The sequence below is a fragment of the Mustela nigripes genome, chromosome 5 (genome assembly GCF_022355385.1).
Source record: "Mustela nigripes isolate SB6536 chromosome 5, MUSNIG.SB6536, whole genome shotgun sequence".
NCBI lineage: Eukaryota > Metazoa > Chordata > Mammalia > Carnivora > Mustelidae > Mustela > Mustela nigripes.
Window position 1 is genome coordinate 105,955,866 of NC_081561.1, and position 14,336 is coordinate 105,970,201.

Consider the following 14,336-nt stretch of genomic DNA (forward strand, 5'->3'; position numbering starts at 1 on the left):
ATTCAACACTTCCATACATCACCAAGTGCTCATCACAACAGGTGCACTTAATCCCCAGCAGCACCCATTGCACCCATCCCCCCACCCACCTCCCCTCCCCCAACCCTCAGTTTGTTCTCCATACATAAGAGTCTGTTCCTTGATTTGCCTCTCTCTCATTTGTTTTGTTTGTCCTTTGCTCCTTTGTTTTGTTTCTTAAATTCCACATGAGTGAAATCATATGGTATTTGTCTTTCTCTGCCTGACTTATTTCACTTATTTCACATATTCTCTGCCTCTATCCACATCACTGCAAATAGGAAGATGTCATTCTTTTTTATGACTAAGTAATATTCCATTGCATATATATGCAATGGAATACACACACACACACCACTCCTTTATCCATTCATCAGTCAATGGACACTTTGGTTCTTTCCATAGTTTAGCAATTGTAGATAATGCTGCCAGAAACATCAGGGTTGCATGTATCCCTTTGAATTAGTTATTTTTGTATTCTTTGGGTAAATACCAGTATGCATTTGCTGAATGGTAGGGTAGTTCTATTTTTAACTTTTAAGAGTCCTTCATACTGTTTTCCAGAGTGGCAAGACTTCATCAAGATAAAAGCCCTCTGTACAGCAAAGGAAACAATCAACAAAACTAAAAGACAACCTACAGAATGGGAGAAGATACCTGCAAATAATGTATCTGATAAAGTAGTGCCCAAAATATAAAAAGAACCTCTATGTACTATTTGTATTTTTTCTTTAGAACCTACATAACTGTGTTTTAAGGAAAATCTATGTTTTAAAACACATGTGGCTATGTTTAAAAGAAAAAAATACAAATAATGCATGTACTTTCCCACAAATGGTTACACTCTTCCAAATTTCTGGGTTTCTGACCAAAAAAAAAGTCATTACACAGTAAAAGACAGTTCTGCTTAGAAATAATAATTAACACAGTAACATGAGAAAAAACTTGAGAGACATTGTGAAGATAACTTTCAGTCTGACAAACTGCCCAGAAAACTTGTCCTTGTATAAAGCAAGGGAGTGACCCAAAGGTATAAATAAAGATGAAAAACAAAACCAAACAAAACAAAACAACAATAACAACAACAAAACAAAAACACTGGCTTAGAAAACCAAAGGTGGAGGAACAAGTCCTGATCCAGGATGATGGCCTGGCCCGTCCTTGGAACACTGGATTCCTAATGCTCATCTCCAGAACTAGTAGAATCCTCAGTTTTCTGTAATGGCCTTGGGCCAGCCTAGTCTGCAAACTTCTTTTTAAATAATTGTTGAGTATCTGACAAACATTTCTACCTTGCTAGGCAGCGTGGTCCACAAATGTTCGTTTGTGGGATCACAAAGTACCCTGTGGTTCTGTGGTCTCCAGAGCTCTTTACGCAATGTCCCCAGCACAATGATACGAGGTTTCTGGAATCTCTCTGTTTCTACTGGGGGAAAAACTAGAAATCATTCTTTGTCAGATACGTGATATTTGATGTTCTTTATCATGTATTTGAAAGAATGTCATTAAAGCATTGGTGACCTTGAAGTTCCCCTCCAATTGGTGAGAATGACAGGCCATCTCCTTAAAATAGCCATGTCCTTGCTTTGTTCACTGTTTGCTTGCTAGGGCCATTAAAAGAATTTTCTTTTTTCTTTTTTGAGATTACAAAGACTGTGAATAGTTTGGAAATGATTTTTTTTTTTTTACAGAAGAAGGAAAAGAAAAAGAAGAAAAATTGTCAAAACTTTGAAAAGAAACACTTCCTACTCTTGTACACACAGCAGTCCTGCCACATTCATCATAATCTTGTTCTTCTTTCACGGAAAAGGAACCTCCTAGGTCATCATCACTCATTGGTTGCTGCACAGAAGGAGGCTGGTAACAAGGACTCCTCCTGTTACCCTTGGGGCGCCTGGGTGGCTCAGTGGGTTAAGCCGCTGCCTTCGGCTCAGGTCATGATCTCAGGGTCCTGGGATCGAGTCCTGCATCGGGCTCTCTGCTTGGCGGGGAGCCTGCTTCCTCCTCTCTCTCTCTCTGCCTGCCTCTCTGCCTACTTGTGATCTCTCTCTGTCAAATAAATAAATAAAATCTTGAATAAATAAATAAATAGACTATATTTTTTAGAGTAATTTTTAGGTTCACACCAAAACTGAGAAAATACAGAGATTTCCCATATGCCCGCTGGCTTCACACATGCATAATCTCCTCCATTTTCAACATCCCATAGCAGAGTGCTATAGTACCTATAATCAAGGAACCTACATTGACACATCATTATCACCGAAAGCCCATACTCTACATTAGGGTTCATTCTTGGTCTTGTACATCCTTTGTATCTTTTGGATTTTGACAAATGTATAACGTCATATACTGCCATTGGAATATCTCAAAATAGGTTCACTGCCCTAAATGTTCTCTGTGACTTAGTTATTCCTCCCTTCCCCCAGCCCATGGAAGCTACTGATCTTTTTATAGTCTACATAGTTTTGCCTTTTCCAGAAGGTGATAAAGTTAGAATCATATAGTAGATAGTCTTCTCATACAGTTAGGTTAGCTTCTTTCACATAATAACATGCATTAAAATGTCCTCCATGAATTTTCATGGTTTCATAACTCATTTCTTTTTGAGGGGCTGGATAACATTCTACTGTGTGAATTTACCACAGTTTATGTATCCATTCACCCATGGAAGGACAATTTGGTTGCTTCCAAGTTTTGTCAGCTAAAACTTGTGACTAAAGCTGTTGTAAACATCCATTTGCAAGTTTATGTATCGACATGGGTTTTTGAGTCATTTGGGAAAATATCAAGTAAAGAGACTGCTGGGTCATAAGGCAAGAGTATATTTATTTTTTAAAGAAATGTCCCAGCAATCTTCTGAAAAGACTATACCAGTTTATAATCTTACCAGCAATGCGTAAGAGTTCCTGTTCCTACATATTCCAGTCAACATTTGTTATTATCAGGTTTCTGATTTTAGACATTCTAAAAGGTGTGTAGTGGTATCCCCTTGCCATCTTGATCTGCACTTTCTTAATAACGTAATAAAAGATGTGGACAATCTTTTCATACACTTATTTCCTATTTGTATGTATTCTTTAGTGAGGTATCTATTCAAATCAATTGCCTATTTTAAGTTAGCATTTCTTATCGTTCAGTTTTTAAGAGTTCTTTGTATCTTTTGGATAATGGTCCTTTATAAGATATGTCTTTTTTTTCTCAGTCTGTGGCACATCTACATATGCTCTTGAGTGTTTCACAAAGCAGAAGTTTTTAATTTTAATGAAGCCAATCTTATCAATTATCTCTTTCATAAATCACGCCTTTGTTGATGTATCCAAAATGACATCACCATAACCAAAGTCATCTAAATTTTTTTCCTATGTTATCTCCTAAGAGTTTTGTAATTTTGTGTTTTTTAAAGATTTATTTATTTGAGAGAGGAACAGAGAGAGCACATACACGTGTGAGAGAGCGTGTGCAAGGGGGGAGGGTCAGAAGAAGGGGAAGAGAATCTCAAGCAGACTCCCCACTGAGTGTGGAGCCTGATCTGGGCTTGATCCCACCACCCCAAGATCATAACCTGAGCTGAAATAAAGAACTGGAGGCTCAGCCGACTGAGCCACCCAGTTGTCCCTGTAATTCTGTGTTTTAAAGCTAGGTCTATGACTCATTTTGAGTTAAGTTTTATGAATAGTGTAAGGTCTGAGTCTAGACCTTTTTACACGTGGATATCCAGTTGTTCCAGCACAATTTGTTGAAAACACTACATATCCCCATTGTATTGTCTTTGTTCTTTTGTAAAGAATCAGCTGACTATATTTATCTGGGTCTATTCTGGGGTCTCCATTTTGTTCTATTGGTCTATGTATCTATTCTTTCACCAATACCACTCTCTCTTGATTACTATAGCTTGAGAGTAAGACTTGAAGTCAGATAGTGTCAGTCCTCCCACTTCTTCTTCTCCTTCAATATTGTGTTGCCCTAGGTCTTTTGCCTGTCCATAAAAACTTTAGAAGCAGTTTGTTAATATGTACAAAATAACTTGCTGGGATTTTGACTGGGACTGTACAAAGTCAAGTTGGGAAAAACCGGCATCTGGACAATCCTGAGTCTTCCTATCCATGAACATGTAATATCCCTCCATTTATTTAGCTCTTTGGTTGTTTTTTTTTTAATCAGAGTTTTTTCATTTTCCTCATACAGATTTTCATATATATTTTGTTAGATTTATACCTGAGTATTTCATTTATAGAGGTGCTAATGTAAATTTTATTGTGTTCTTAGTTTCAAATCCCACTTATTCATTTTGGCATATAGGAAAGCAATTGGCTCTTGAATATTTGCCTTGTATTGTGTAACAATCCTATGACTGCTTATTAATTCCAAGAGTGCTTTTGTCAGTTCTTTCAGATTTTTTACAGAGACAATCAGATCATCTGTGAACAAAGTGAGTTTCATTTCTTCCTTTTCAATGCATACCTTTCATTTCCTTTCCTTTTCTTCTTAGTAGCTATGAATTTTAGTACAATGCTGAATAGCAGTGGTGAGAGGAGATATCTTGCCTTGTTAACCTAATCTTAGTGGGTAAGTTTTAGTTTGTCACCATTAAGTATGATATCAGCTGTAGGATTCTGCCAATATTCTTAATCAAGCTGAGGAAGTTCCTTACTATTCCTATTCACTGAATGATGCCATGAATGATTGTTGGATTTTGTCAAATGCTTTTTCTACATCTACGGATAGAACCATGTGATTTTTTTTCTTTAGCCCATTGGTGTGACAAATTACATTAATTGGTTTTCTGATGCTGAACCATCCTTGCAAACCTAGAACAAATCCTTCCTGGTTATTGTGTATAATTTCTTTTTATGTATTATTGGATTTGATCTACTAATATTTTGTTTATCCTTTTAATTTAGAAATGCTGGAAGGCACAGCTTATATTAGAGAGAAAAAAACTGTGGGTATGCCTCGTGTCTCAGTCAAGTAAACATCTACCTTCAGCTCAGGTCTAATTCTGGGATCAAGCTGTGCATCAGGCTCCCTACTCAGTGGGAAGCCAGCTTCTTCTCCCACTCCCACTGCTCATGTTCCCTCTCTCACTGTGTGTCTCTCTGTCAGATAAATAAATAAAATATTTTTTAAAAAGAAGTACCTACCAAAGATACCAAAAGGTGAAAATAGTGAATGCTTTCCATCTAAGTTTGGGAACAACATAAGGATGTCTACCATCTTTATTTCTGTTTATTATTGGGCAGGAGATCTGTTGAAGAAATATTTGCCTATCTCGGGGCACCTTTAAGGTGCAAAAAGTACTAAACATAAATGAAAGATTAAGAAACTATGTTGATTATAAAACTCAACACCCAAAATAAGAATATTCATTTAAAAATAGGGAAAAGACATGATTAGACATTTTTCCAGGGAAGACATACAGAAGGCTGAGAGACACATGAATAGATGTTCAACATCACTCATCATCAGGGAAACACAAATCAAAAATGAGATATCACTTCACACCTGTCAGAATGGCTAAAATCAACAAAAAAAGAAACAACAGTGTTGGCAAAGATATAGAGAAAGGGAACTGTTGCACTGTTGGTGGGAATGCAAACTGATATAGCCACTCCATAAAACAGTATGGAGTTTCCTCAAAAGGTTAAAGGTAGGGGGAGACGAAGCATGAGAGACTCTGAGAAACAACCTGAGGGGTTTGGAGGGGAGGGGTTTCGGAAGTTGGGTGAGCCTGGTGGTGGGTATTAAGGAGGGCACGTATTGCATGAAGCACTGGGTGTGGTGCATAAACAATGAATTCTGAAACACTGAAAAGAAATTTGAAAAAAAATAATAAAATTTTTTTAAAAAGTTTAAAGTAGAACTGACCTACAACCCAGGAATTGCACTACTAGGTATTTCCCCAAAGAATACAAAAATACTACTTCAAAGGGATACAGGCATCCCGATGTTTACAGCAGCGTTATCAACAATACCCAAACTATGGAAACAACTCAAGTGTCCATCAACTGATGAATGGATAAATACAGGGTTATATATATATAAAACAATGGGATATTAGTCATAAAAAAGAATGACGTCTTGCCATTTGCGATGACATGGATGGAAGCTAGACAGCATTGCGCTAAGCGAAATAAGTCAATCAGAGAAAGACAAATACCATATAATTTCATTCGTGTGGAATTTAAGAAACAAAACAAACAAGCAAAGGGAAAAAAGGAGGGAGAGATAAAGCAAGAAAAATTCTCCAGTATGAGAGAAACTGATGGTTATAGGAAGGGAGGGGGCGGGGGAGGGATGTTGGATTAAATAAGAGGTGGGGCTTAAGGAGAGCATCTGGGTGATGAGCACTGGGTGTTGTGTGGAACTACTGAATCAGTATCTTGTATACCTGAAACTAATAATACACTGGAATTTAGCTAACTGGAATTTAAATAAACACTTTTAAAAAAGACACAATGTGGAAAATAATGATCTAACTAAAGATGACCTAACTAAAGATGAACTCATTGATTGATATTTGGACAAAAACTTGACCACAACTGGTGTTTAACTAAAAAATTTGTGGTGTTCTTTGAAAGAGGTCTGCCTACCTTGGTCTTGTAAACTATGAAAGTTTTAATTACATTCACAACAGTATATTTTGAGAACCTAAATTTTCAACACTTGTGACCATCCAAACAAAAGGTCAAAATCAACTGGATATTACATGCATGTTGCTTTGTCAAAGGGCGCCTCATAGTTTAATTCTCTTATTCAAGCTAACTATTGCCTTTACACTAAAGTCTTTAAAAAATAAAATGTAGCTTACCTTGTCAAGATTTTAAATGTGTTTTTTGTTATTCAATGTTTTAACAAAGAATGTATGTATTATTATATCACAAATTTTAAAATATTTTGATAACTATATTTCACTATAGTTTCCTTTGTAATCCAATTTATTTTATTTTATGCATTTAGAAACATTACTCTGAGAATTCTCCATAGGCTTTGCCAGACTAGCAAAAGAGCCATTGCACAGAAAGCTCAAGAAGCTCATGGTTTTTCTGGAAAGTTGAAATAGAAGTATCTGATGAAGTGGCACCTGACTGGTTCAGTGGGTAGAGCATGTAACTCTTGATTTCAGGATTGTAAATTCAAGCCCCATGCTGGGTGAAGAGATTACTTAAAAAAATAAAATCTTTATAAAAAAAAAAAACAACCATCTGATGAAGACAACAATATGTCCTTCAAGTACTGGAACACCGTGAGCAATCTCATGAGATCAGTTGATCTCAGTCTCTCATAACAGCAACTGGAAGACCACCTTCTGCTTGTCTTAATGATAATGACCTCATCTACTACCAGTGATTTAGGCCAGGAAGCTGCCTAGATTCCTGTTTGTGACCCTGATAGGATGTCTAGAACCCTACCTATAGTTATTGTGACAAAGATTACATACTTTAAGAGGAAAATGCCTCCCCCAAAGGGGGCGTTCTCTCTGTCCCTCAAATATATAAATAAAATCTTTTTTTAAAAAAAATGGGGTGCCAGAATGGCTCAGTTGGTTAAGAGTTCGACTCTTGGTTTCAGCTCAGGTCATGGTCTTTTGGGATCACAGTCTGGGGTTCCGTGGGATCGAGCTCCCCCATCAGGCTCTGTGCAGAATCTGCTTGTCCCTGTCCTCCCCCTCTGACCCTTCCTCTTCTAATAAATAAATAAAATCTTTAAAAATTTTTTAAAAAGGACAAAAATGAGCATTTTGGCCACTTTCCCAGATTGAAGTTGTTTTTTTTTTTCTTTTTTTAAGATTTTATTTACTTATTTGACAGAGAGAAAGAGAGCGAGCATCAGCACAAGCAGGGAGAGCTGCAGAAAGAGGGAGAGGGAGAGGCAGGCTCCCCATTGAGGAGAACTCACTATGGGGTTCTATCTCAGACTCTGGGATCATGACCTGAGCCAAAGGCGGATGCTCAACCAACTGAGGCACCCAGGCACCTCAATCCCAGATTCACGTTGTATACATTGCCTAAATCTTATGCTTATTTGTGCCTTTAGCTCCAGACATGGAATCAGCTATTTCTCCAAGGATCCTAGGTATTCTTTTTAGTGGAAATAGTATTAGAGATCATAGTACTGGACATCAGAGTGTGTCACTGGGTCAGATTGTTCCTGGGCTATTTCAGTGGGACAACAAAACAGGTTTTTCTTGTAAAGGAATATCATATTGTTACTTCAAAATGTCAGGGTTCCTACGAAAATTCTTGATTTTCTCTAAACTAAATATCTCACACTAATCCTTTTCCTGATAAAATTGATATAACTATTTATTTGGTTTATCCCACAATTTAAGTTAAAAATAATATAAAATCAGGTGCCTGAGTGGCTCAGTTAAGGGTCCAACTCTTGCTTTGGGCTTGGGCATGATCTCAGGGTTGTGAGATCAAGCCTCATGCTGACATTGGGCTCCGTTGGGCTTCACTGGGCTCCATTGGGCTCCGTTGGGCTCTGGAGCTCAGCTGGCAATCCACTTAAGATTGTCTCTCCCTCTGCCCTTACTCCCAATTGTATGTGCACACGCGGGTGTGCTCACTCACGCTCTCTCTCTCTCTCTCTTTCAAAAATACATAAATAAATCTTAAAAATAATAATACAATATCAATACAAATATCAAATCTAAATATGGTTCAAAACTTTCTAGTGATTCCTTTTGGTTTTAGATAGTAGCTGTTTTTAGCACCTAATAGAAGGATCTCCTCCATCTTGAGATAAAGTGAAAACCCAAGGAGAGTTTCCATGTAAGAGATCTGTTTCCATACAATGGTTTATTTGTCACCACCCTCAGGTCCATCAGTAATGACTTAGTTATAAATACAAGGCTCATATGATTTCCAGCTAAAAATCAATTTATCTCCTAGTCTTTAATTTCTAGTGACATCAGAATCCTTACATTCTAACTGTACTTCTAACTTTGTTAAATCCTGACCTCATCTTTAAAGATTGTAAATTTTTGCATCCTTTCATGCCTGTATGCTCTTGTCATTTTAAATATGTGAAATTCTTTTATAAATTTAAAATATAATAAATTGTTGTTCTAAAGTTTGTGACATATACATTGGAAAGACTCTCCCAATTAATATTACATTGACCAGTACCAATCACATTTTTTATTTTTTGCAGGGAAGTCAAAGAGGTAACTAGTACTTATTTTATGAATCTACCAATTAGCAAAAAAATTATACAGGCAATACTGGTTTTGACATTTTGTTTGGAAGATTCTTGGCTCCTAGGTTAAATTCATACTAGGATTCTTATTTTAATTGATAAACATAGAGTAGAATACCAAATTCTCAGATGTCATTGGATAAACACAAATATCTACTACTTTAATATACTAAAAATTCAAATTCCACCCAACCAACTTAAAATATTATGTTATATAACCAGAGAAGATGAAAAGGAAAAAGAAAAGCCACTGATTGGAAACTGAACCTTTCCCAAAATATTCAAGAGGAAACTTTTTATACACTCATATAATTCTAAGATTAACTAAGTCCTGCCAGAACTATTTCCTAAAACACACCATCTTTTCCCATTTCATTTTACTGCAATTAAAGTCCTAGGTTATATCATATTTGCATAGGTTTTAGCTATTTGGGTTTTAACGCAGAAATCCAAATGCTTGCCATGCCCCAAATTTTGCACTCCATAATAACTGCATCTATCAGTACAGAATGAAACAAAATAATATTATTTAAAATCAAGGTAACTCCATCAGCTCTCTGGCACTCAGGCCTTCAAACTGCGCTACCAGTTTTCATGAGTCTCCAGAGCAGGTACCAAACTGGGGGACTACTCAGCATTTGTAATCAAGTGAACCAATACCTTACGATAAATCTCTTTTTCTCTCTCCCTCTCCCCCCAACCTCTCTCTTCGTGTATATATTATATATTGGGTATAAAATGGATCCAAGACCTAAACCTAAAAACAAAAACAATAAAACTCTAAGAAAAAACATAGGGGAAAAGCTTCATGACATCAATTATGACAATGTTTTTTTCAAATATGACACTACAAACACAGACAACAAAGGAAAAAACAGAAAAATCAGACTTCATCAAAATATATGTTTGTCCATCAAGAAGCAGTCTCAACAAAATGAAAAGGCAACCTATGGAATGAAAGAAAATATGTGCAAAATATATATATATCTGATAAGGGATTAATATCTGGAATATATAGACTCCTACAATTCAGCAACAATAACAAAATCCAAGTAATCCTATTAAAACATGGTAGATCATAGGACTTGAATAGACATTTCTCCATAAGATACAGAAATAGCCAATAAGCACATGAAAAGATGCTCAACATCAATAATCATTAGGGAAATGCAAATCAAATCACAGTGAGATACTACTTCAAACCTCTTAGCATGGCTATTATCAAAAAGCAGAAGATTGGTGTTGGTAAGGATGTGGAGAAAATGGAACTCTTGTGCATTGCTTCTGGGAATATAAAATGTTGCAGTCATTAGAGAAGGAAGTATGGCATTTCCTCAAGAAATTAAACATAGAACTCCATATGGTCCAGCCATTCCACTTTTGGGAATCTGCCCAAAGAATGGAAATCAGAGATCAAAACAGGTATTTGTACAGTGAGATACAACAGATTTATACAACAGATATTTGTATCATGTTGATGGCAACATTATTCACAATAGCCAAAAGGTGGAAACAACTCAGTGTTCATTGAGATATGAACAGATAAACAAGATGTGGTATGAATGGAGTATTATTCAGCCTTTAAAAAGAAGGAAATTCTGACACATGCTGCAACATAGATGAATCTTAAAAGGACCTTATGCAAATAAAATACAAGTCAGCCACAAAAGGACAAATATTGTCTGATTCACTGACACGAGATACCTAGAGTACTGGGATTCAGAAAGACAGAGAAGAATAATCATTGCCAAGGGCTGGGGGGAGGAATAGGAAGAATAACTTCTGAATAGGAGTTCTTCTTTAATGGCTAGAGAATTTCCTTTGGCAAGATGAAAATTTCTGCAGATAGATGGTGGTGATGGTTGCCCAACAATGTGAATGTCCTTAAGGCTACTAAACTGTACACTTAAAAATGGTTAAGATAGTTAATTTTTAGGTTTTGTGTGTGTGTGTATATATATATATATGTATGTATATATATATATACATACATACATACATCTTATCCCAAAAAAACTAAAAAAAAAAAAAAAAGGTACTGATTTGATGCATTTGGGGAAGTGTGAGGACTATATATGCTGTTCTGCAAAGCATAAATCAGTGGTCACCTAATAGGACCTCCAAACGAATTCCCTTCTTCTCTTCCCAAAGCACTGGACTGTTGATTGCCCTCAGGAATCAGTTGGTTAAACACAGGGAAATTCTGCAATTTTAAATTCTATATAATGATGTTTTATTGACTGCATTCCTATTATTGCTTTCCTTGCCCAAAGCTTTGCCTTAGTGTACACACACATACACACTTCACATCCTTAAAATACTAAAGCCTACAGAAAAAGAGGGCGCAAGGACGGGGGGGGGGGGGAAATGCCTTAAAAAAGCGACAGAAGGCAGCATCACATCCACATAGCTGCTGCTTTTACTCCCATGGTCCGTTTTAGCTTCCAAGAGCTGTCCCCGTCCCAGCGCCGGTTCATCGCTGAGACTTTCATTGCGAACAAACGCGGGACTGGATTGCAGTGTTCTTAAATTCCAAGGTTCGACGTCTAAACAACGTGGACTCGGTGCGTTCTCCAACTGGAAAGACAGCGGTCAGCCACGTCTCACAGTCCGTGTTTGGCTTCCACGGCCCAAAAAAGCAAAGCACTCCTCTCTCCTGCCTCTCTGCACTCCTCTCTCTCTCCCCCTCGCCTCTTCCATCTTTTCCTTCCCCTCTTCTCCAGCTTTCGCTCTTTCAAGGGAACGAGCTCGCGTCACCCCAAGCCCAACACAAACCGTGCCTTCCTCTCGGGAAAAACTCGCGCCAAGACGCGGGGTGGCCCCTCCGGCACCTCCCGCGCCCCCGGGAAAGCGCAAGCCCTCCAGCTGTGGGGTGGCGGGCTCCCCGGCACCGTGGCCAGTGCCCGCTCCCCGCCGGGAACAACCTCTCCACTGTTGCTGCCGCCAGCGGGGGCCAGCCGCCAGCCCCGGCGCGCCCGGGGCCGCCCCCGGTGCCAGGGTCGGATCGGGTGACCGCGCGGGCGTGCGCCCGGCTGTGGGGCCGGCCTCCCGCCTGAAAGAGGCCGGCCCCCGGCGCGCCCCGCCCCGCCCGCCCGGGCGCCTAGCTCCCACGCCCGCCGCGCCCGCAGCCACTCGCCGCCGCTCGCCCGGCCCGCCTGCACGCTCGCCCTTCTCACGCCGCAGCCATGGGTCCCGGAGCCGCACGAGCCCCAGCGCTGCGGCTCCTCGCGCTGGGCGCGCTGCTGTGGCCGGCGGCCGGCGCCTGGGAGCTCACCATCCTGCACACCAACGACGTGCACAGCCGGCTGGAGCAGACCAGCGAGGACTCGAGCAAGTGCGTCAACGCGAGCCGCTGCGTGGGCGGCGTGGCGAGGCTCTTCACCAAGGTGCAGCAGATCCGCCGCACCGAGCCGCACGTGCTGCTGCTCGACGCCGGCGACCAGTACCAGGGCACCATCTGGTTCACCGTGTACAAGGGCGCCGAGGTGGCGCACTTCATGAACGCCCTGCGCTACGATGCCATGGTAAGAGGACGGCTGGCCGGGGCGGCTGTCGAGCCCGGGGATAGGAGTCCCAAACGGAGAGGGAAACCGGCGCGGAGGAGCAGCCGACCGTGTGGCACCGGGTGGCCCGCCTGGGACGGGGTTCAGGGCGATGCGGGAAGAAAGCGGGACGCTGGCCGGCGTGCCAGGTAGATGCAGACAGAGAAGTCCCTCGGAGGATTCGTTTGGAGGAGACGGACTCATCCCTACCTCCGAGGGCGTCAGCGGGCGTACGTGGGAGCGTTGGCAATGAACCAGGACCAGGGACCGAAGCAGAATGCTTTATTTCGGGTTTAGTGGAGGGAAAACGCAGGGTCAAAGAGGTTGAGTAGAGTGTGCTGGTCACCAGATCCCAAAGAGAGATACGGTAAGGACGGATCTTCCCACGGGTCCGTCTCTGTACTTTAACAAAGTCAACTTTCTGCATCCCCGCCAAAAAAAGAAAAAAAAGAAAGAAAGAAAGAAAAAGAAAAAGAAAGAAAAGAAAGGATTCCAGATTCCTTAGATGTAGGAACTTGAGCCTGATTACGCTCCCAAGCTTGGGGTAGAGTCCTGGCTCCGCTCTCTTCTGTGCGCGAGTTATTTAGTCTCTCTGTGCCTCAGTGCCAGCCTCTACAAAATGGGGATAACGTATCTACCTCAGGGGGTTTCCTGGTGCATAGCATGGCTTCGGTAAATGTTAGTTATCATTATCAGAGTCTACTCTACAGGTTTTTAAAAAGGAAGAAAAGAAACATCCGAAGAGAATGAAAATGCAGAAACACTAGGATTTCAAAGGATTTTTATAAAATCAATTTGGCAGCATGGATTTAGAGAGTCTAACTGAAGGGATGAAGCCCTTGAAATACATGTGGGAGTTTAAGTCCAAGCTCCCAAATGCTCTGGGAAAGGCAATGCCTTATTTGCTCTAGAAAATTAGCAGAGAGGGGGGTATGCACTAATAAATATGACCAAAGCATATATATGGTTTGTTTTTCTCATCAAACCACCACCCAAGTTTAACCCAGCGTAAAATCCTAGAGTAAAGGGCTTCTGTGGAGAAACAGGGGACAAGGGTCCAGAAGGAAGGGAAGGAGAGGTGTGGTCCAGGCTGAGATACAGAGGGTTTGGAATACACTTGGTATGAAAACAGTACAGAGGTTATTTTTTTTCCCTGCAAGCCTGGAGAAAGGGGGACAGGAAAGGATGATAAGATAGAGCTGTTTGGTTTTTTTCCACCAACAAAAAGACTCATCCTGGAGAGATGAGAGATGGGCAGAGGGAGTTCCTCTCCATTCTGATAGTAGTTTGTGGGTTATCAGAGACACTGAAAGCACAGGGATTCAAGCAGATCCCCACACCTCTGAGTCCATGGCTGCGGGGGTGGGGGGGGGCTCATCAGCATCTGTCTGGACTCCACAGAAGAGTGGGGGGGGGGTCTCAAGAGCCCTGTACCGTCTCTTATCATTGCTATCTCCATAGTCTAACTTGCCTGATGCTTTGTGTGGAGTAATGTCAGAACAAATATTTACTGAATTGAATTGTTACTAGTTTACATCTCCATTTCCTCCCAGAAGGGTAAAATAAACATCA

The 14,336-nt window shown here is 40.3% G+C and overlaps 1 protein-coding gene across 1 annotated transcript in view; it reads left to right on the forward strand.

Moving 5' to 3' along the window:
- Positions 1-12,337: 12,337 nt before the first annotated feature.
- Positions 12,338-14,336, forward strand: part of NT5E (5'-nucleotidase ecto) — a 48,962-nt gene continuing 46,963 nt past the window's right edge. The window contains exon 1 of the mRNA XM_059401020.1: positions 12,338-12,746. Within this exon, the coding sequence (XP_059257003.1) occupies positions 12,408-12,746 (339 nt within the window). The 5' untranslated portion in view covers positions 12,338-12,407. The remainder of the gene's footprint in view (positions 12,747-14,336) is intronic.